This window comes from Vicia villosa, linkage group LG3, assembly GCF_029867415.1.
Source record: "Vicia villosa cultivar HV-30 ecotype Madison, WI linkage group LG3, Vvil1.0, whole genome shotgun sequence".
NCBI classification, from domain to species: domain Eukaryota; kingdom Viridiplantae; phylum Streptophyta; class Magnoliopsida; order Fabales; family Fabaceae; genus Vicia; species Vicia villosa.
The window spans coordinates 9,754,632-9,780,032 of record NC_081182.1 but is presented as its reverse complement, the minus strand read 5'-3'; the positions used below and the strand labels follow the sequence as shown (position 1 = coordinate 9,780,032).

The following is a 25,401-nucleotide window of genomic DNA, read 5'->3' as shown; positions in this document are numbered from 1 at the left end:
ACATAGGTCTGTTTGGTAAAAATAGCGGTTGACTGATAAGCTAGTTGATAGTTTATAGCTTATGACTGATGGCTGATGACTTATAGCTTATAGCGGATGATTGAGACTGATAGCTTATAAGCTCATTGAAGTGTTTGGTAAAATTAACGTTTTAATTAACATGTAAAATGACATAAATGATATTTAATATATAATTATTTTATTTTAAATTAAAATAAATTATACTGGTTAAAAATGAATTTTAATTGAAATAATAAGGATAAAAAAGGAAGAAAAAGTAATAAGCTATAAGACATAAGCTAAAACGCTATTTAAAATAGCGTCTAGAAAATAAGTTATAAGCTAATAAAATAAGCTATAAGCTCGTGATGAAAAGACCGTTACCAAACGGATCTAAATTATCATATGAGCTTATAAGACATAAGTTATAAGCTCGAAAATATGTCTTACCAAACAGAGTCATAGAGAGAATAGAGAGTAGAGTAACAACAAGGTACTACTGTATATTTGGTCTAGGTTCAATTGATTAAGAATTTAATTGGAAAGAAATTTTCATGTTATGAATGGTAACAGTAACACCATAAAAAAATGGTGAATTCTAGGATGAGGGACCAACTAAATCCTTCACCCATGTATCATTATTAGTCACCATAAATTAAATAATTGTATTAAATCTTATTATAGAGCTTCCACACCCAATAACTTTTTTTTAAGCTTCATTTATCTTTGTGCATCTACTACGTTTCAATCTTTCTATGTCAGCCATTTGTCAAAAACAAAACAAATCAAATAATTTGAAATTAAAAGGATAAACATAAGTGAATAAAAAAAACATCCATATTAATAACTGTTATTCTTCTTCCATCTCTCAAAGTCTTTGTGGCGATCCATGAATAATGTTTTTACTGTATTAACAAGGCTAAGATGAAAACTGGTTGCCTGTAATTGCAATTATGTTTATTAGTTTATGTATTCAATTATTCTTTTGATTGATGTTTTTAAAAATAAAAAATCCTAATTTGTAATTAATCGAAGAAATAGAATTTTTAATGCTTTGTATTAGATGTTGAATATGAATGGGAGGAAGAAATTATGTTTTAAACATATTTTGCTTTAAACAGTTTCTAGTTTGAAATTTTTAATGCAAAACAGAATTCCTAGAAGGCTGATTACAGAGGCATAACTATAAGGTTCATGTATAAGGTTCAACCATGACAGCAAGATTGCAAGTTGAGAAAGTAGAGATTATTTAGCGACGGTAACCGACGGTGACCGACGGTGGTGACATTAAATAAAAATAGAGGTTTTTGTTTTTTATTCACTTAAATTTATCCTTTTGAAAAATTAATGAAACTTAAAAAAAAAAAATTATTGGGTATGGAAGCTCTATAATAAGATTTAATACAATTATTTAATCTATGGTGGATAATAATGGTACACGGGGTGAGGGATTTAGTTGGACCCTCACCCTAGAATTCACCTAAAAAAATATATATATAAAAAAAAATTATTGTTTTTACTATCTCTTTATCATCTATTAAAAATTGTGAAATTTTTATTAGCTAAAGATAGAATTGGTATCTTTATCATCTATTAAAAATTGTGAAATTTTTATTAGCTAAAAATAGAATTGGAAAAAATATATTGAAAATTAAAATAAGTAATTTATTTAGATATTATTTTATTCTAAATAAATCACTTAGTCATTATGGGACGGAGAGAAAATTCTTATTTATTAAATAGTGTATTTAAATTGTTATTAATACATAGTGAAAGAATAATAAATTAAGAGTATTAATTATAAATTTAAATTGAAAAATAAAATAAAAATTACATTGAAAATAAAAGTGACTATTTTTTTTGAATTATAATTAAATTTTATTGATTAAAAAAAAAGTGAGAACAAATAATTTTAGGAGATACGGAAATTATTTTGATACCCATGATTTTTTTAGTTAATTATCAATATTGTTAATAAATAAAGTAATTTAAAATATGATATGATATTAAATACTATTATTTATTATTTTATTGAGCAAGAGTATTGTTAATTAAATTAAAAATATCAGAGTATTTATTAATAATATTAAACGAAATGTTAGCATTTCTATGTTATAAAAATTATTGGAGAGTTAGAATATGACTATCATGTGAAAATATGTACTCCTTATGTTATATATTATTTGTCTCAATTGGATATCCTTAATATATTACTCCTAAAACACAATACTATGTACCATTTTAAGCGCCTAAATGCAATCAATTCCCGTCTAAACCAATTTACTTAATATTTGCAATATTTTTTATCTCAACCACATTTATTAGAAAGAACAAAGCGCCTAAATGCAATCAATTTCCGCCTAAACCTATTTACTTAATATTTGCAATATTTTTTTATCTCAACCACATTTATTAGAAAGAACAGGAACGCGTTTGCTATTCCTGTATTCCCTTTTTTTTATCTCAACCACTTATTCTCTTTTACAATAAATGTGATTTCATTATTAATTATTAATTATAATTATAAATTATAATAAATTGTGAACTATTTTTATGGAGTCATTCTATAATCCTTTTTTATCTCAACTACTTACACTCTCATTCTATATTCTCTTTTTTATCTCAACCACTTATACTCATTTTCTTTAACCCACGATCACCTCCTAAAAAAATTGACATATCCATTCATTATTATTAACTTGATTAATTGATTAGTAAATAAATTTTTCATCCCATTAAATTATAATAATTAAAATCTATTTCATCAATTTAATTAATTAATTTATTATATTTTTATTTTTTATTATTCCCTTTTTTATATCAATCATTTATATTCTTTCTCTTTTTTATCTCAACCATTTATATTTTATAAATAACTCAATATTTAAAATCGTGATTTAATTTATATTCTATATTCTTTCTCTCAAATTATATTTTACAATTAGCTGAATATTTAAAATCACTTAATTATTTTTAACAACATATTTAAAAAAAAACTTTGATATTAAAAAATATTATATATTTAATATAAGTAAAAAATTTAAAATTAAGAGCATGTTTAAGTTTCTTAATAAGGTGACTGATGTGCATGATTACAAGCTTTGGGATAAGCTAAAGAGGCTGCAACCTACTATCAGAAGTTTGAGTAAACCTTTCAAAGGAATCAGTATGCAAATTGATAAAGCCAGAAGGGAGCTGGATGATACTCAAAAGCACATTGTGAGAAATAAAGGGAACAAAGAGTTGACTAAGGAAGAGAAACAAAGAACTAATAATCTCTTGGAACTGCTGGCCATTAAAGAGCAAATTATGAGGCAAAGAGCTAAGATCAATTGGATAAGGCTTGGAGATGAGAACAATGCTTATTTCCATGCAACTTTAAAAAGTAAACAAAGCAATATGAGGATTCATAGCTAGCATACTAAGGATGGGAGAATTATCACTGCTCATAATGATATAACTGAGGAAGTTATCCAATTCTATAGGAAGTTGATGGGAACTGCTCACAATAAGCTGGATGTTGTGGACATTCAGGTTCTGAGACAAGGTAAACAACTTTCTAGTAGCTGCAGACTTGACTTGATTAAGGAGGTTACTGATGATGAAATAGTAAGAGCTTTAAATAGTATTGGAGATATCAAGGCACCAGGGGTAGATGGCTATAACTCTAAATTTTTTAAGACCTCCTGGAGCATTGTGAAAGATGATGTTACACAGGTTGTTAGAGGTTTCTTTGATAAAGGGGAGTTGGATAGTAAGTGGAATCAAACCCTCATTACACTGATCCCCAAGACTGCTGCAGCAAAAACCATAAAAGAGTATAGACCCATTGCTTGTTGCACAACTCTGTACAAGATTATAGCAAAAATTATGGCTAGGAGACTGAGTGCTATTCTGCCCAAGATTATCAGTAGGAACCAGGCTGGTTTTGTTCCAGGGCAAGATATTCATGATCACATTTTGCTGGCATATGAATTGGTGAAGGGTTATGGTAGGAAAGGAGGTATGCCTCGTTGTATGCTGCAAATGGATATTCAAAAGGCCTATGATTCTGTTGATTGGGGAGCTCTGAAAACTATAATGGCTGAGATGGGATTCCCTAGGAGATTCATCAATTGGGCTATGCTGGCAGTCACCACTGTGAGTTACCAATTCAATATAAATGGGACTCTTTCTAGAAGGATGCAAGCTAAGAAAGTTTTAAGGCAGGGAGACCCCATTTCTCCCCTATTATTTGTTGTTATTATGGAATACTTACATAGGCTTCTTGATGAGCTTAAACATTCTGATACTTTCAGGTTTCACAGTAAGTGCAAAAAAATTGGGCTGATAGACATGAGCTTTGCAGATGACCTATTGTTGTTCACCCGGGGTGATGATACTTCTGTGCAGAGCCTTATGGAGAAGTTCCAGCAATTTTCTAAGGCAACTGGGCTAGTAGTCAATCCTGCAAAGTGAAAGTTGTTTTGCAGTGGCATGGACAATGCTCAAGGAAAAAGATTGGAAGAGATCACTAGGTTTGGTGCTGGAAAACTACCTGTTCAATACCTTGGGATCCCTTTGGAAAGCAAGAGATTATCTAGCAGGCAGTGTGCTCAGCTGGCTGAGAAGATTGGTAGGAAAATCAATCATTGGTCTGCTCAGATGCTGAGCTATGCTGGAAGGATACAGTTGATTAAAAGTGTCCTCTTTAGCACAGCAAATTATTGGCTTCAGTGTGTTCCTATACCAAAAGGTGTCATTCAAAGAGTTGAGAGCATATGCAGGAATTTTTTGTGGTCTGGCAAAAGTGAATACTCCAGTGAAGGATAGAAAAACACTTAGAAAGGGGGGGGGGATTGAATAAGTGTGACTTTAAATCTTGGACGATAAAAATAAATTGCACAATTATTTTTATCCTGGTTCGCTGTTAACGAAGCTACTCCAGTCCACCCCCGCAGAGATGATTTACCTCAACTGAGGATTTAATCCACTAATCGCACGGATTACAATGGTTTTCCACTTAGTCCGCAACTAAGTCTTCCAGAGTCTTCTGATCACACACTGATCACTCCAGGAACAACTGCTTAGATACCCTCTAAGACTTTTCTAGAGTCTACTGATCAACACGATCACTCTAGGCTTAGTTCACTCCTAAGACTTCCCTAGAGTATTCTGATCAACACGATCACTCTAGTTACAAACTGCTCAGCCAACTGCTAAGACTTCCTAGAGTATACTGATCACACTGATCACTCTAGTTCCTTACAACTTAATGTAATCTATTCAAGAGTTTACAAATGCTTCTTAAAAGCGATAATCACAACTGTGATATTTCTCTTAACGTTTAAGCTTAATCTCACTAAAATATTACAACAGCAATGTAGTGAGCTTTGATGAAGATGAAGATTCTGAGTTTGGATTTGAACAGCGTTTCAGCAAGTTTTATATAAGTTGTTTTGGTGCAGAATCGTTAACCTTGCTTCTCATCAGAACTTCATATTTATAGGCGTTGAGAAGATGACCGTTGAATGCATTTAATGCTTTGCGTGTTCCGTACAGCAATGCACTTAATGTTATACGCTTTTGTCAACTACCTCGAGCCTTGTTCACGCTGTGTCTACTGACGTAGCCTTTAGTAGCTTTTAACGTTCCTTTTGTCAGTCAGCGTAGTCTGCCACCTGTACTTCCTTCTGATCTGATGTTTGTGAATACTGCGTTTGAATATCATCAGAGTCAAAACAGCTTGGTGCATAGCATCTTCTAATCTTCTGACCTTGAAGTGCTTCTGAGCGTGATACCATCTTCTGATCTTCAGTGCTTCTGATCTCATGTTCTTCTGATGCTTCCATAGACCCATGTTCTGATTCTGCTTCGACCATCTTCTGATGTCTTGCCAGACCATGTTCTGATGTTGCATGCTGAACCATTTGAGATACAACTTCTGAGCGCTGAATTATGCGTACTCTTTATATATTTCCTGAAAGGGAAATTGCATTGGATTAGAGTACCATATTATCTTAAGCAAAATTCATATTATTGTTATCATCAAAACTAAGATAATTGATAAGAACAAATCTTGTTCTAACAATCTCCCCCTTTTTGATGATGACAAAAACATATATAAATGATATGAATTTGCGATCAGAAAGAGTAGACGGCAAAAGACAAATTACACAGCTATAGCATAAGCATATGAATATGTCTCCCCCTGAGATTAACAATCTCCCCCTGAGATAAATAATCTCCCCCTGAAATAAATACTCGAAGAACTTTGATAAAAGACTTCCCTGATTATTTCGGTAGAGACGATCATATAAGCTTCTGCCTTCAGAGAATTCATAGCTTCTGACTTCTGCTTCCATTGGACAGCTTCAGAACTTGAATTTCTTTAGATCCTTAGAACACTCACAGCTTCTGATTTCTGCTTCCATTCAGGACAGCTTCAGAACTTGACTTTCTTTGATCTTCAGAACATTCACAGCTTCTGACTTCTGCTTCCATTCAGGACAGCTTCAGAATTTGAATTTTCTGGATCTTTTAGAACATTCACATCTTCTGATTTCTGCTTCCCTCGGATAGCTTCAGAACTTTGAATGTCTACCAACATCACTTCATGCTAGATTTGTATCAGAACATTGTTGAATGTACCAGAGCATCATCAGAGCATCTCTACATCCTGAAATGTTACAGAACAAAAACTAAATGACAAAAGTCAGCATGAATGAGTTAGAACATAAAATGTATGTTTGAACACATTATATATATCAGAGCCATATAGGCTGAAATAATGTATCAGAGCAAATAATGTATCAGAGCCATAACATTATATGTATCAGAGCAAATAGAATTTTGTCAGAACAGGATAGACAATGATATTCAAATTCTATTATCAGTGCTTCTGATTCATTCTTCTTTCTTGCTTCTGATCTCTGAAGCTTGACAGCACTCAGCTTGCTTCAGTTTCCAAGGTTTTGCTTCTAGTGTTTGCTTCTGAAGATTAACTTCACTTTTGTACCTGCAAAACACTCAAACCATATAGAACTTGCAGTTCTTGTTAGTGAATGTGTGGGAGCCTTTACCCAGCAACTGATAGATTAATCAAATCATTTATCATTTATCTTCTCCCCCTTTTTGTCATAACATCAAAAAGAATATTTAAAAAAGATTCAGATGTATATAACGACAAAAGAAAACATTTACTGGAATGTAAAACACAAAGAAACTTTTCATTGATAAACAACAAGGTTTACAAGACAGGAATGCAGGAAAACAGATGCAACAACAAAGACCAAATCCTAAGATCCTAGCCTACGCAAAATCCGCGCCAGAACATCATGAATCCCGTCAGTGCTTGTAGCTTGCCTTGTCATGAAGGAACGAAACTCAGCATTGGCTGCTTCTTGCGCGTCCAAACGAGAAGCCAGCATAGCTTGATTCTGATGAAGAGTTTCCAAGGTCTCCATCAGAGCTGAGGTTTCACCAGAAGAAGAAGCACCAGTATTTCTGCCCAGAGGGACAGCAATCTCAGCAGGGTGAGCTTCTGGAAGATCTTCAGCTTGTGCATCTCCCATTTCCTCATCTGAGTCTGACTCAGAAGGAGCCTTGGCATATTCTGGTTCAGGCAGCTCAGAAGTTCCATCTTCCAATGCTTGAAGAATGGCTGCTAGGTTTGTTGGAGGAGTAGGACTAGCAACTTCAGCACGATAAACCACTACTGGAAAGACCATGAGAGGTGCTTTTTCAGAAGGGTTCATTCTGAACCAGTTGAACAGCCACTGAAAGTCTCCAGTCAGCACAGGAAACCAGAGCACAGAAGACCGGGGTTTCCACACCACGATATCTCTGCAGAGATTTTCTTCTTCCAACTCATCTGCAGGTATCTTCTCTTCAAGAACGCTTCTGTTCCTGATGAGACAGTGGTGGCTGCTCTCACCAACTTCCAACCGGAGACCACGAACACCAGGAGCTTCAGACATAATCCTTCTCTGAGTGTCTGTAGCCTTATCCAGAAAATCCTGACGAAAGGTATTCCAGAGGTTGTTTGTAGCATACTCATCCAGATGATTAAGGTGAGCAGCACCTAGAATCTCCAACCAGCCATTTACATCAGCATGTAAAAGCTCCAGATATGTTTGAGTGGTAGGGGTTGGAGGGTTGATAGTGAACCTTGAGTCGGGAAGAACAACACTATAGGGATTAGGTGTTCTGGAGGGAAAAGGGTATGAGAGGAATGAAGAAATATCTGATGGAGGGGTTAAAGGAGAGGAGATATCAGATGGTGAAGAAGGTGGTTCCGAGAGGATGAATGAGGAGGAAGAGGTGGTGGAGGTCTTTGAAGAGGGAGGTGATTGACGGGAACCGTCAAGGGGTTGATACACTTTGAGAGGGTCATAGGAAATCCTAACTCTTTTAGGTTTGGTTTCTGGTTCAGCAGATGCCTTTCTCTTTTGTTTCCTATCATTGACTTGATTCCCAGAGTTTGACGATGGATTCATGATGAACTTTCAGATATTGGAAACTGCTAGGGTTTATGATATGAAAAAAGAGAGATGAAAAAAAAAACCGAATGCAGAGAGAGAGAAATATGAGAGGGAAAAGAAACGTTTGAAGAGTATATATAAAAAAAAACTGAAAGAGAGTAAATGATGAAAAGCATTTAATGTTACGTGACATGAGGAGAGATAATAATGACAAAAGACGTGATTTGCACAGTTACCTAAGTAGACGTCCCCTCAACTGCACGCACGCTTGTCCAGGAATAGTGAACACGTGTTTACCATCTGGATAGCCAGTTACAGCTGTTTTGCTTTTAGAGAGATTCTGAATCATCTTAGACAGTAAGAATTTCTCATCTTCTCATTCTGAGCTTGCTTCTGAAGACCCAATTTATGCCGATTATATTGAATCCATCTGGTCTAGGAACAAGATCCCAAACATCATTCCTTGTAAACTGATTCAGTTCTTCTTGCATAGCAATTATCCAGTCTGGATCTTCTAGAGCATGATCAACAGAAGTTGGCTCGATCAAAGATACAAGACCCAATTGACAATCTGCATTGTTCTTAAGGAATGCTCTTGTTCTGATTGGATCATCCTTCTTTCCAAGAATGACATCTTCTGAATGACCAGAGATAAGTCTGAATGATCTTCTGACAGATGGTTCTTCAGAAATGCTTAGATCCTCCAGAGAAGCTGATACTTGATCTTCTGGTTCTTTGCTTCTGAGGAGCTCTGCTTCTGATGCGTTGCTTCTTGGCTCAACAACTTCTGATGTATCAATATCACAATCTGCAAAATTATCAAACTGCTTTGGTTTTTCAGAACCAAGCTTATCATCAAACCTGATATTGATTGATTCTTCTACAACCAATGTTTCAGTATTGTATACTCTGTAGCCTTTTGAGCGTTCAGAATATCCAAGAAGGAAACACTTTTGAGCTTTGGAATCAAACTTACCAAGATGATCTTTAGTGTTCAGAATAAAGCATACACATCCAAAAGGATGGAAATATGAAATGTTGGGCTTTCTATTCTTCCACAATTCATAAGGAGTCTTATTTAGAATAGGTCTGATAGAGATTCTATTCTGAATATAGCATGCAGTGTTTATTGCTTCTGCCCAGAAATGCTTAGCCATATTGGTTTCATTGATCATGGTTCTGGCCATTTCTTGCAGAGTCCTATTCTTTCGCTCTACAACCCCATTTTGCTGTGGAGTTCTAGGACAAGAGAAATCATGGGCAATACCATTTTCTTTGAAGAATTCTTCAAAGGATCTGTTCTCAAATTCACCACCATGATCACTTCTGACCTTTATGATTTTACACTCTTTTTCAGATTGAATCTGAATGCAGAAATCAAAGAACACTGAATGAGTCTCATCCTTGTGTTTTAAGAATTTTACCCAAGTCCAGCGGCTATAATCATCTACGATGACTAATCCATATTTCTTTCCTCTGACAGATGCTGTTTTGACTGGTCCAAACAGATCAATGTGCAAGAGTTCTAATGGCCTTGAGGTAGAAACAACATTCTTAGACTTGAATGCAGGTTTGGAGAACTTGCCCTTCTGACATGCTTCACAAAGAGCATCTGATTTGAATTTCAGATTAGGGAGTCCTCTGACCAGATTCAGTTTGTTAATCTGAGAAATCTTTCTCAAACTAGCATGACCTAATCTTCTGTGCCAGACCCACTGCTCTTCAGAAACAGACATAAGACAGGTCACCTTCTGACTCATAAGATCTTGCAGATCTGTCTTATAAATGTTGTTCTTCCTCTTGCCTGTAAATAGGATTGAGCCATCCTTCTGATTTACAGCCTTGCAAGACTTTTGATTAAAGATTATATCATAACCATTGTCACTCAATTGACTGATAGATAAGAGGTTATGAGTTAATCCTTCAACAAGAAGTACATTAGAAATGGAAGGAGAGTTACCAGACTTTATAGTTCCAGAGCCAATTATCTTGCCCTTCTGATCTCCTCCAAACTTGACTTCTCCTCCAGACTTAAGCACCAGGTCTTGGAACATAGACCTTCTTCCTGTCATGTGTCGTGAGCATCCAGAGTCCAGGTACCATGACATGTTGTGCTTTGTCCTTCTTGCAGCCAAGGATATCTGCAATAGGAATAATCTTATCCTTAGGTACCCACATTTTCTTGGGTCCTTTCTTGTTAGATTTTCTCAAGTTCTGATTGAACTTGGGTTTAACATTATAAGCAATAGGAGGAACAGCATGATAATTTTTAATGTGAGTTTCATGATATTTCCTAGGTTGTGTCACATGCTTCTGTGTGTGTGTTATGTGAAAACTTTGTGCATGTGAAGTGTGCCTAATATCATGAGAGCGGCCATACTTGAACTGATCATACAATGGCTTGTATGTAATTTTCATTTCATCAACAGGTTCAAGTTTGTATGGGGTTTCACCCTCAAAACCAATGCCAACTCTTTTGTTTCCAGATACGGCATATATCATAGAAGCTAGCTGACTTCTGCCAATACTTCTAGATAAGAACTTCCTGAAACTTAAATCATATTCTTTCAGAATATGGTTTAGACTAGGAGTGGATTTTTCTGAATCAGAAGGAGATCCAACATTATTGGATAATTTTAAAAGTTTTTCTTTTAATTCAGAATTCTCCAACTCAAGCTTCTTTGTTTCAAATTCAAATTGCTTTTTCAGCTTTTTGTATTTGAGACTAATCTGAGACTTGAGTTCCAGAAGTTCAGTTAGACCGGAAACTAACTCATCTCTAGTAAGTTCAGAAAATACCTCTTCAGAATCTGATTCTGATGTAGATTCTGATCCGTCATCTTCTGTCGCCATCAGCGCACAGTTGGCCTGCTCATCTTCTGAATCATCTTCTGACTCATCCCAGGTTGCCATAAGACCTTTCTTCTTATGAAACTTTTTCTTGGGACTTTCCTTCTAAAGATTTGGACATTCATTCTTGTAGTGTCCAGGCTCATTGCATTCATAGCACATGACCTTCTTCTTGTCAAATCTTCTTTCATCAGAAGATTCTCCACGTTCAAATTTCCTTGAACTTCTGAAGCCTCTGAACTTCCTTTGCTTGGTCTTCCAGAGTTGATCTTCTTCTTCAGATTCTGATTCTTCAGATTCTGATTCTTCAGGATCTTCTTCTTTGGCCTGAAAAGCGTTAGTGCATTTCTTGATATTAGATTTTAATGCAATAGACTTACCTTTCTTTTGAGGCTCATTTGCATCCAGCTCAATTTCATGACTTCTCAAGGCACTGATCAGCTCTTCCAGAGAAACTTCATTCAGATTCTTTGCAATCTTGAATGCAGTAACCATAGGACCCCATCTTCTGGGTAAGCTTCTGATGATCTTCTTCACATGATCAGCCTTGGTGTATCCTTTGTCAAGAATTCTCAATCCAGCAGTCAGAGTTTGAAATCTCGAAAACATCTTTTCAATGTCTTCATCATCCTCCATCTTGAAGGCTTCATACTTCTGGATTAAGGCAAGAGCTTTTGTCTCCTTGACTTGAGCATTTCCTTCATGAGTCATTTTCAAGGACTCATATATGTCATAGGCCGTTTCCCTGTTAGATATCTTCTCATACTCAGCATGAGAGATAGCATTCAGCAAAACAGTTCTACATTTATGATGATTCCTGAAAAGCTTCTTTTGATCATCATTCATTTCTTGCCTTGACAGCTTCACGCCACTGGCATTTACTGGATGTTTGTAACCATCCATTAGAAGATCCCATAGATCACCATCTAGACCCAGAAAATAACTTTCCAGTTTATCTTTCCAGTATTCAAAGTTTTCACCATCAAATACCGGCGGTCTAGTATAACCATTGTTTCCGTTGTATTGCTCAGCAGAGCCAGATGTAGATGCAGGTGTAGATGTAGACTTTCCACTTTCATCAACCATCTTTTAAATGAAGCGTTTTTCTCTTCCTGAATCTTTTCTAAACACGGTTAAGTGCTTGCACCTTAGAACCGGCGCTCTGATGCCAATTGAAGGATAGAAAAACACTTAGAAAGGGGGGGGGGGGGATTGAATAAGTGTGACTTTAAATCTTGGACGATAAAAATAAATTGCACAATTATTTTTATCCTGGTTCGCTGTTAACGAAGCTACTCCAGTCCACCCCCGCAGAGATGATTTACCTCAACTGAGGATTTAATCCACTAATCGCACGGATTACAATGGTTTTCCACTTAGTCCGCAACTAAGTCTTCCAGAGTCTTCTGATCACACACTGATCACTCCAGGAACAACTGCTTAGATACCCTCTAAGACTTTTCTAGAGTCTACTGATCAACACGATCACTCTAGGCTTAGTTCACTCCTAAGACTTCCCTAGAGTATTCTGATCAACACGATCACTCTAGTTACAAACTGCTCAGCCAACTGCTAAGACTTCCTAGAGTATACTGATCACACTGATCACTCTAGTTCCTTACAACTTAATGTAATCTATTCAAGAGTTTACAAATGCTTCTTAAAAGCGATAATCACAACTGTGATATTTCTCTTAACGTTTAAGCTTAATCTCACTAAAATATTACAACAGCAATGTAGTGAGCTTTGATGAAGATGAAGATTCTGAGTTTGGATTTGAACAGCGTTTCAGCAAGTTTTATATAAGTTGTTTTGGTGCAGAATCGTTAACCTTGCTTCTCATCAGAACTTCATATTTATAGGCGTTGAGAAGATGACCGTTGAATGCATTTAATGCTTTGCGTGTTCCGTACAGCAATGCACTTAATGTTATACGCTTTTGTCAACTACCTCGAGCCTTGTTCACGTTGTGTCTACTGACGTAGCCTTTAGTAGCTTTTAACGTTCCTTTTGTCAGTCAGCGTAGTCTGCCACCTGTACTTCCTTCTGATCTGATGTTTGTGAATACTGCGTTTGAATATCATCAGAGTCAAAACAGCTTGGTGCATAGCATCTTCTAATCTTCTGACCTTGAAGTGCTTCTGAGCGTGATACCATCTTCTGATCTTCAGTGCTTCTGATCTCATGTTCTTCTGATGCTTCCATAGACCCATGTTCTGATTCTGCTTCGACCATCTTCTGATGTCTTGCCAGACCATGTTCTGATGTTGCATGCTGAACCATTTGAGATACAACTTCTGAGCGCTGAATTATGCGTACTCTTTATATATTTCCTGAAAGGGAAATTGCATTGGATTAGAGTACCATATTATCTTAAGCAAAATTCATATTATTGTTATCATCAAAACTAAGATAATTGATAAGAACAAATCTTGTTCTAACATCCAGGAGAGCCCCTGTAGCTTGGAGCAAAATCTGTGAGCCTAAGAACCTTAGTGGTCTAAATGTCATTGATTTAAGTAGATGGAACAAAGCATGCATGAGTAAACTCCTTTGGGATCTGTGCAGAGAAAGAGATAGCTTGTAGATCAGGTGGGTCCATACATATTACATAAAAGATGGCAATGTGATGGAGGTCCAGATCAAGCCTAGCTGCTCTTGGATGTTAAGAGCAATTCTGAACCAAAGGGATGATGTTAGCCATATGGATGAGTGGAATAGAATGCTGACTGAGAACAAGTTTTGCAAGAGGATCATCTACAGAAAGCTTCTCAACAATAGCCAGGATGTGCCTTGGAAGAGACTGTTTTTTGACAATGCTGCAAGACCTAGGGCAATCTTCACATTGTGGATGGTTTGTCTTGGTCGAATTGCCACAAAAACTAGGCTTATGAAGTTTGCTATCCTTGATAATAATAGCTGTGTGATGTGTACTGGAAATGAGGACTTGAACCACCTATTTTTTCTGTGTGATAGGACCAAGAGCATTTGGCAAGAGGTTTTGCCTTGGTTGCAGGAAGATCATGGTACAGGTGGATGGGAACATGAGCTGAAGTGGATGATACACAGGTGTAATCACAAGGGGTGGAAATCGAACCTTCTCAAGACTGCCTTGGCTGAAACTGTTCATGCTTGTTGGCTGTATAGGAATAGTTTGGTGTTTAAGGATGATGATAAAGATAGGGATAGGCATAGAAGAATTGCTAAAGAAATTATAGATAGAATAGTGCAAAGAATATGGAATAAACCAAAGCTTAGAGGAAAGATAGCTCCTTTTCTTCTTTGAGTTGGTTAGGGTATAGATAGTGTTTTGAGCTGGACCCTATGGGCCGCTTTGTAGATAACTGTTTTTTGGAATTATATATATAATTTCTTATTCTTCCAAAAAAAAAATTTAAAATTTTGATATTCTTAACTTAATTACTTTTAACAACATATTTAAAAAAAACTTTGATATTAAAAAATATTATATATTTAATGTAAGTAACAATTTAAAATTTTGATAATATTAAAAATGTTTTATTAAAAATTTGAAAATTTTAAGACGTTATTTTATCAAAAAACTATCTAAATTAATTAATTTATTATTTAATGGAGCCATTCTATATTTCCTTTTTTATCTCAACTACTTACACTCCCATTCTATATTCCCTATTTTATTTCAACCACTTATACTCCTTTCTTTAACCCACGTTCTTCTCCAAAAAAAAATTGACATATCAATTCATTATTATTAAATTGATTAATTGATTAGTAAATAATTTTTTCATCACATTAAATTATAATAACTAAAAATCTATTTCATCAATTTAGTTTATCTATTTATTATATTATTATTTTTTATTATTCCCTTTTTTATCTCAATCATTTATATTCTTTCTCTTTTTTATCTCAACCATTTATATTCTATTTATTATATTATTATTTTTTATTATTCCCTTTTTTTATCTCAATCATTTATATTCTTTCTCTTTCAAACAAATGTGATTTAATTTATATTCTATATTCTTTCTCTCAAATTATATTTTATAAATAGGTCAATATTTAAAATCACGATTTAACTTAGGTGAATTCTTATCTACCCAACTCAAAAAGTTGGGTAAAGTTACCTTCAATATAAAATATCTTAGAAACATTAAATAATTGTATTATTTTAAAATTAATTAAATATGTTAAAATTAAATGGGATTTTCTGATTGGTTGAAGGTACACTACCCAACTTTTTGAGATGGGTAGAGAAGTTGTCCCCTTTAACTTATATTCTATATTCTTTCTCTTAAATTATATTTTATAAATAGCTCAATATTTAAAATCACTTAATTATTTTTAACAACATATTTAAAAAAAAATTGGATATTAAAAAATATTATATATTTAATGTAAGTAACAATTTAAAATTTAGATATTCTTAAAAATGTTGTAATAAAAATATGAAAATTTTAAAATGTTATTTTATCAAAAACTATCTAAATTAATTTATTATTTAATATTTTCTTTTAGTTTATTATTAAATATTATAAAATAAATATTGACAAAATTTTATCAATAATATATATTATTAATCAATTTAATACAAATCAATCAATCATTTATTTATTTTTCTTCTCAATAAATACAATTTAATAATATATTATTAAATTATTTATTTATTGACATATCAACTTAATAATTTATTGGGGACAACTTCTCTACCCATCACAAAAAGATGGGTAGTGTACATTCCACCAATCAGATGTCACCATTTAATTTTTTTGTATTTAATTATTTATCATATAGAATAATTGTTTGATGTTTTCAATGCATTTTACACTAAAGGTAACCTTACCCACCTTTTTGAGGTGGGTAAATAAGAATTCACCTAATTTATTTACTAATCAATCATTTATTTATTTTTCTTCTCAATAAATACAATTTAATTAGGAATTATTATAATAGATTGTGATATTGTTTTTACTAATACGTGTAACATTTGTTTGGAATGTACCATCCAATAAGTTGTTATGTATTCCCTTTTTAATCTCAACTATATTATTTCTTTTTAATTAATTTTTAGTAAAAACATAAGATATTTTCACTTATTGCTCAAACTATTCATTGAACAAAAACCCTAAAGTTTGCCTACTTTAGCTTCTCCCCCATTCTTTGAATCTAACCGTTCACTTCTTCTCCATTTTTAATTTTAATTTTGCAGTTTTCAACTTCCAATGCAAATTCCAAAAACTCTACCAATTATTTGCACTTATTGTACCTATTCACATTGCCCTACTATGATTTCAGTACAAATAGATCCAACCTCCACATTTTTCTATATTCTCCAAATTCTGAACAGAAAGGTTACATCAAGGTTCTTCAAACTTTAGGTATAGAAAATGTGCATTGGGAGTTCTTAACCCACATATATTTTCACATTTTGACTTCCTCTATATCAATTAATTGTTTAAATGTTTTCTTTTGCACCTTATGCAGAATGGCATTGTGTATCAGTATCGTCCCTCCAAAACTGAATTGGCAGATTAAAGTTCGTGTACTAAGATTGTGGAAAGTCCATTCTTGGAATGACCACAATACTATTACCAGTTTAGAAATGATTTTGCTTGATGACAAAGTGAGTGTCACAATTGTTGTTTATTAGCTGTAATCTGTTATTTAACTTTTTTGTTAGTTTACCAAATTATTACATTTTTACCTCTTCCCGTGTTATTTTTCAGTGTTCAAATATCCAAGTTTCGGTGAAATCGGCCCTCATTGGTGAATTTGACTCAAATCTTGAAGAGAGATCTTGCTATATTATTTCTAATATATTGGTTGAATTGCATGATCCTAAGTTTATTATGACAGATCATAAGTACAAGATTAACTTCATCAAAACCACAAGTTGTACTAAGATTGGAGATATTCCATCCATCCTTAAAACTTATTTTTAATTTGTGAGTTTTCCTCAAATTTTGTATGGCCTTACCAATCCCGTGCCATTGATCAGTCATACTTCAAAATTAGATTTTGCAATTATTTTTTTTAAGCTTAACTCAATTTTATTTTATCAAATTTTGTCAGATGTGATTGGTCACGTGATTAAAAAGTTTGACATGAAGGAAACAATGCGAAGTGGAATTAGTAAATAAATTATTAAACTTTGTTTATAAGATGTCTTCCAAAATATGAATAACATATGTTACCTATTCTATGCTACATTATTATCAAATTTGATTTCTTTTTTTATTTAACAAATTACTTTATGGAGTTAATTTTCCTTCGCAGGTTTAGTCCATTGATTGATTATGCTATCGAATGATTTTCGGAAGGTTAGAAAATTTTTACTTCAATACTTTTATATTTCAATATATAAATAAATATATGATTTCATTAATTTGTGTGATGTTTATTTTTTTTTTAAATAGGTGGATAGTGCCAATTACAAATTAGAAAGGTTTTGCTGCACATTACATACATATTGTGTAACTTTGTTAAAATTGTTATTTTAATTCATTTTCAACATATGCATAATGAATTAGGTTATATGTCATTATCAGTGCTATAAAAAGTTTTATATTCTCTTTTATATTTATTCTTTTTGCTTTCAGGTTTCAAAGATTAATTTACTCTATTTTTGTTCAATTGCAGGGAAAATCGGAAAAGGATAATTTATGTTTCATGTTCTTATTGTATCAGTGGGATGTACTTTTTGTTTTGTAATATGAAAAAATATATATATTTTTTTGTTATTTTCATACATTTATAATTTTACATAAAAAACAATATATATATCCACAATTTGTCACGGGTAGAAGTAGTAGTTTTATACAGATTAAGAAACATTAATAAATGAAAGAGAGAATTGTGACTTTATCAAATTATTTTGATTAATTATTGGTATTCAAATCAGCATTAATGTTAAATGAGAAAACAGTAAATTAATATTATTTATTAGAGGGTACAATTGAAAAATTAAATATAAAATTACACTTGTAATCTAAGTGACAATTTTTTTGGGACAATTTTTTTTTAAATGTGATAATTATTTTGAGACGGAGGGAGTAACACTTTTTCCAAAAGAAATAAGTATCCGTATGATAAAAAAAATTTAGAAAAAAAGAATCGATTCAAACATAAAAACCGACCTACAATATCTGGTCTATTGATATGATTAGTTCTATGTGAATTTTTTTTTATTTAGCTATCAATTTGTTAAGAGAGCGGTTCTTTTGGTCAATTAAATCGAATATTTGTCTGATTCTTAGTCCAACCAACTAAATCGGCCGATTTAATAATTACATAAAAAAACATGTAATATAATAAAATATAAATTTATAAACAAATAAATATTATATTTTGGAATTTTAAGAAGATTTCATAAAAAGGTCAACTTTTTCAAACAAATGTTATACTTAAAGACAATGATATTAATATAAATAATTGTTTTTTTTAAATGAATAGGTACTGATAAATATAAATGCAGAAATTTATATTTTGAATATTAGATTAGGTGTTGAATACATTGCGATTAATGATTAAATAAGGATAGTTTGATAAAAATAGCATTCTCTATTTTATTTATCACATTTTTTAAGGGTTAAATAAGTTTTTCGTCCCTCTAAATATTTGAAATTTCATTTTTAGTCCTTCCAAAATTTTCCTTCAACAATTCATCTCTCAAAAATTTTCCGTTTCAATAATTGATCCCTGACGTCAAATGCCATTAATGGTTGCTTATGTGGTAGCCTACGTGTAATAAATTTTTGTTTTTCTTTTTAATTTTTGGATTACATTAGCTTAGGTGGCATATTGTTGTCCTTATACATTTCAGAATCCCTAATAGAAGAAACATTTCAGAATTCCTAATAGAAAGGTGTGGTCCCTTGTTCCCTTCCCTCCTTCAACGCGCCTCTGTGGTCCCTCCATTGACGAAGGTTACAAAGTTTGTTGCGGTCCCAAGAACGACAAGGTAAGGCCCACTCCGTTTTGTTTATTCTGTGCAGTAATGATAGTATCTCTTCAGTAATGATAGTAGTGAAAACGGTCCCAACTATATTACGTACCTGAAAAACTAGGGTTTATGAGATTTCTTAAAAACTGAACCTACTTTTGCTTTTTCTTGAAAAGTGTAGGAAATGGAGTTATTTAAGGTGGTTTTCTATACGAAAGGTTCTTTTGTAAAGGATGTAGGGTTAACATATGAAGGGGAGACGTTTGTGCTGTTAGTGGTCAAGACCCGGATTATTGGTCATACTTTGAAGCCTGTGACTTGATTAAGGACATGGATTCTTCATTTAAAATCGAAGATGTTAATATGTGGTGGAAGACAGAAAAGGAAAGTCTTGAAAATGATCTTAAACCCTTTGATAATGATGTTGATGCAACAAAGTTAGCTGTGTGTGCTGAGGAGAATAAGTGTGATATCGAGATATATGCAGAGGCAAGATTACCTGGTGGTGAGAAGACTTACATGGAGAGGTTAATAGAGAAAGAAAAAGGCCATGTTGTTGCTGAGGAAATTGAAGAGGTTAATAGTGAATCATCTGAGGACTCTTTGAATGGTATACACTTTGAAGACAGTGAAGAGGAAAGAATGCACGATTTTGATGAACTCATTGGTGAAGGTCCAAGTCATGTGGAGAAAGGTGGTAGTGCTAGGAATGATGCTGCTGGTGATGGTGTTGGTGCTGATACAAGTCAAGTGAATGATGCTGCTGGTGATGGTGTTGGTGCTGGGACAAGTAATGTGAATGATCCTGTTGGTGCTGGGACAAGTTAAGGTATTAAGAAGGGTTTGATTACTGACGAGATGGATAGGGAACATGTAATTGATGATGGTTACATGACTGATGATATTGATAGTGGGGCAGATGATGATAGTGCTGATGAGAGGCCACCAGTGATCAGATTTAATGAAGGTGAAAAACTAAGAAAAGAGTTCTCATTCAAGGTGGGAATGGAGTTTGCATCTTGTAATACGGTGAACTGACTTTTATCGAAAATGTTGCGGATAGCAAGAGTCGCCACCGACTTTTATTTTATCCAAATTTATCAGAATATTTGCTTGAGAAATTACTCCAATGATAATATCACCTCCTTCGGACAAATTAGCTTTAGGAGGATTGTCATTCCTCTTGCAATGTTTGCACTAAGGTGCATGATGACATGCCTTACCATAATCATAATACTCTCTTATCTTTTTATAAGTGGGATTAGTAAGACGAGGGATACAATTATTATGATTATTATGATTATAATGACCAGACTTGTCATCAAATTTCATGATGGTTACCACTTTTTGTTAGACTTATTATAAGTATTATTTTATACCTAAATTGCTCGAAAAACTAATTTTTTTGCCTTTGTAACCTAGCTATCATCTTTGTTTGTACTCTCAAGGATCATATATGGCGATTAAAGAATTTCTCATTGATGACTCCAACATGCTCAAAGGTGTTGAAACTCAAAACCAATCAACAATGAACTCTTGTTGTGCCAACAATCAATTACGCCACGCCATTCGTTTCTAGATGTGTCAAATATTGATGTTTTTCAGCGGCCAGTATTTTCACATATTGTATGAATGTATTCACTAGGCATGGCAACGGGACGGTCGGAGACGGTTTTAACGTCCCCCAAACCCAAACTCTAATCTCCAAACAATCCATGTTTCTCGTCCCAAACCCAAACGAGGATGGAGAATTAAAACTCAAACCCGTCTCAAACGGGTTGGGTTTGTGTATCCCCACTCCGCCACCATCCATTTAGTAAAATCAATTTTTATAATAAAAATATTTATTTTTTCCAAAATCAAATTACCTTATAAATAATAAAATAAAACAATCTCAAAAAAATCCATACATACATTTCAAATATTTTAAATAATAAATAGAAATCAAATTATCAAAATATTGACCACATATTTAATATTCTAAATTATCAAAAATAAATAACAATGTACAAAATAAAGTAAACGGACGGGTTCGAGGTGTGTACTAGTGTCCCCATTATCCAACCCGTTCGCGTATTTTGTAATCGGGGAAAACGCAAATTCGAACTCAAACCCAGTCATAGCGGAGTTTCTCTATCAACTTCGAGGCAGGTTCGAGTGGGTACCCATGGATACGAGTTTTGTTGTCATGCTTAGTATTCACCCCATCCTTGAGATTATTGTTGATAATGTCACGAAAACCTTGAAAATAAAAAACCACCAAGATAATTTGAGACGGGTTTATTGTGCTTATCCTATATGATTTAACAGTTTCTTCTCGATAAATCGATGATTACAAGATAAGTATTTATGATTATAAGATAAGTCAAAACATCTTTTTCATTTCTTCTTATGTACAAGACTCACTCTATATCTCTCTCTGTAATATACGCTATGTTAAAAAATGTGGTTGGGCCTAACTCAACCCTACAAAACTGGCTAGTAGGGTGAGGATTACTCTCACTTATAAGCACATGTTCACGCCATATATTATTCGATGTGAGACTCTTAACACCCCCCCCCCCCCCCACGCCAAGGACTAGACAATTGGAGCATGGAAATAAATGGTGGGTGGCCCGATAGGGGAAAATTATAATAGATAACCCATCGAATCTTAAACGAGGCTCTGATACCAAGTTAAGAAATGTGGTTGGGCCTAACTCAACCCTACAAAATCGGGTAGTAGGGTGAGTATTACCCCCACTTATAAGCATATGTTCAGGCCATATATTGTTCGATGTGAAACTCTTAACACACCCCCTCACGCCTAGGACTAGACAACTGAAGCGTGGAAATAAATGGTGGGTGGTCCGATAGCGGAAACCATAATAGATGACCGACCGGACCTTAAACCAGGCTCTGATACCATGTTAAGTAATGTGGTTGGGCCTAATTCAACCCTACAAATCCGGTTAGTAGGATAAAGATTGCCTCCACTTATAAGCACATGTTCACGCCATAAATTGTCTGATGTGAGACTCTTAACACACCCCTCACGCCCAGGACTAGACAACTGGAGCGTGGAAATAAATTGTAGGTGGCCAGATAGCGGAAACTATAATAGGTGGTCCACCGAATCTTAAATCAGGCTCTGATACCATGTTAAGAAATGTGATTGGGTCTAACTCAAACCTACAAAACCGGCTAGTAGGATGGGGATTGTCCCCACTTATAAGCACAAACACAAGTTCAAGTCATATATTATCCGATATAGAACTCTTAACACGCAAAAAAAAAATTATATCCATCAATAAAAATTAATAAAATCAATTCAATGCTTTTCAATCAATTTTAATTAAAAAATATTTAATTTGTCATTATTCCAAATTCAAAAATTAAGATATTCCATATATAACGCATTTAATATAATAGTATGCAGAACTGAAAAGAAATAAATTTATTCATTCAAAGGTATGTCAAATTAATCATTTTATTATGTACCGAAAAAATTAATCATTTTAATGCATAAATTAAACATACAAATATATGAAGCAATTGGTCAAATATATAAATTATAATCAATTTATTATATCAATAATTTTTTAATGATATTACTAATTAAAATTTACAAATATAACAATAATATATTAATAATTTTCTCAAACATCATAGTCCAAATCTAACAATAATAATGAGGAACAGACTACTCCACATTAAGTTAACTTAGAATACTTCTTGTATGTTCTTTTTTTTTTTATTCATAGCTACTACATAATAATATTATTATCATATCTAGAACTCTTTATGATCCAATTTGTAAAAAATTGAAGCGAACCAAATCAATTCATAATAAAATTTATTCGAATTGAATTGAACCGTTTCAATTTATTAAAAATTAAATCAAACAAAAATTATTGGTTTGATATACTATTTCGAAATTTCAAATCATCAGAAGATACTTTTTTTCAAACCAAACTGTTTATTAAAAAACCGAATTGTTAAACTATTTTTTAATTTATTTTTTTTATAAATTTAACTTATTTTAAATATTTTTTTTTATTTTCATTTTTGGTTGGTTCAAATTCAGTTTTAATTTGGTTTCATTTTAGTTTCGATGTTAAAACTATTTTTATACATTATAATTTAGTTTACTAATCTCTATTATTTTAACTTCAAAATTTTAGTTCTATTCTTAGATTTTTTGAACCGCTCTAATTGTATCACATAATGCCATGTTCACGTGGGAACTCACACGTTAGTTGCTCGTGGTCTAATGGGGCCTTAGTTCTTATCTTCAATTGAACGAATTGCTGTTTGAACAACAACCAACCTATATGGAATGGGACACATACACACTAGCTAGTAGCTAGTAGTTAGCCCTTCGTCGCCACTTTATAAATTTATCTTTCCTTCCTTTTGTTGTTATGTTTTCATTTGTACCCGAGCAACAACGTTGCACATGTCTATTGTCCATTAAGTACGGTATAGGACAGGTGTTCTTTCAATTCCAACCATCAATAATTTCATTCAATTCAACATTAACAAACTTTCACAATTACGGTACTACTCTTGTTTGTTGTAGCAAATTTCTTTATTTTATTTCAATTTACAAATTATCAATTCACTTTAGGTTAAAAGTAAGGTGAATTTGCTGGCATTATGTAATTTTGTTTGTTTTTATTACAATATAGTAAAATACAAATTTTCTACTTCAAATAAATTGTTGAATAGCCGAAAGAAACAACGGACTATTGTTCTAGGATGATAAGATAGGATCATATATTTCCACTTAAACTTAAAAATAATTTTATACATAAATTACAGATTTTTTATATTGTAATCATAAACATATTTTATATTGGCTTAATTGCAATTTTGGTCCCTCTATTATCCATTTTTTTTGGGTTTTGGTCCCCCTATTTTAAAATCCAGAATTTTAGTCCCTATATTTTAATTTTTTGAGGATTTTGGTCCCCCTGCAAATTCGAAGGCAAATTTAAATGAAATGACGCTCTTAATGATGATGTGTCAGTGTCAGTTCAGAAGTAATCTGTTCAAAAAAGTTATTTTTATTTAAGATTTATGTTGAACATGTCATTAATCTGAGTTTCATTTCATTAAAAATTGTCTTCGGATTTGTAGGGGGACCAAAATCCTCAAAAAACTAAAACAAAGGGACTAAAATTCCAGATTTTAAAATAGGGGGACTAAAATCCAAATAAATGAATAATTGGGGGACCAAAATTGCAATTAAGCCTTTTATATTTAATTATTTTAAAATGAATTGAAAATTTGAATTATCTTCATCTCTATTACAACCTGAGATTACTTCAGATACAAGCAATAAAGACACAATGCACAAGAGTATAAATGTCTAAGTAAGTGTTAGTTAATACATTTGGTTGTTAGTTAGGAGATATTGATACTATGTAGGCAATGTATTATAGCTTTCATAGACTCTACTTGCTGCATAAATAGCAAATTGTAATTCATCTTTGAAGTTAATGAAGTTAGATACAATTACTCTCATTTCATAATATGGTATCAGTTTGAAATCTCTGAGCTTCATTCATCTTTCTTCTTTGACTCATTCGTCAAGAATAAATTCTTGATTCCTCATTATTTTCGGTTTACCACAGTTATCTTCTTCTATCTGTTCTTCATCTTTCTCTTTCTTTCTTTGGTTTAACACTGTGTTCTTGATCCGATTCTTCTTCATCCAGTTTCAATTTATAATCATGCCTCCGCGCGTTGCTCCGCTAGATACCCATTCACCCTACTACATTCATCCTAGTGAAGGTCCTAACTCAGTATGCATTTCACCAAAAATCAATGGATCTAACTACCTTGCATGGAGTAAATCTATGAAACGAGCTTTAGGAGCGAAGAACAAGCTCCCATTCATCAATGACAATCTTGACATTCCCGATCATCAAGATCTCAATCGCAATCAATGGGAAAGGTGCAATCACTTAATTCATTCTTGGTTATTGAATTCGGTTTCAGAACAAATTGTTTCGACAATTGTGTTTCATGCTAATGCTATTGATGTGTGGATCAACCTAAGGGAACGATTCTCAAAAGCTGGTCGCATTCGTATATATAATTTTCGTGCTTCAATCAATAATTTAAAGCAAGCTTTAAAATCTGTCATGGACTACTTCATTGAGTTAAGAGGATTATGGG

General features: G+C 33.2%; 1 protein-coding gene across 1 annotated transcript; it reads left to right on the top strand.

Moving 5' to 3' along the window:
* Window positions 1-14,016: 14,016 nt before the first annotated feature.
* LOC131657518 (uncharacterized) lies at window positions 14,017-14,598 on the top strand. The gene has a single exon (XM_058926907.1). The coding sequence runs from the start codon at window positions 14,017-14,019 to the stop codon at window positions 14,596-14,598; it is 582 nt and encodes a 193-aa protein (XP_058782890.1).
* The last annotated feature ends 10,803 nt before the right edge of the window (window positions 14,599-25,401 follow it).

Coding starts and splice junctions, on each gene's coding strand:
- LOC131657518 (XM_058926907.1), top strand. CDS start 14,017: ATGGATGAGTGGAATAGAATGCTGACTGAGAACAAGTTTTGCAAGAGG.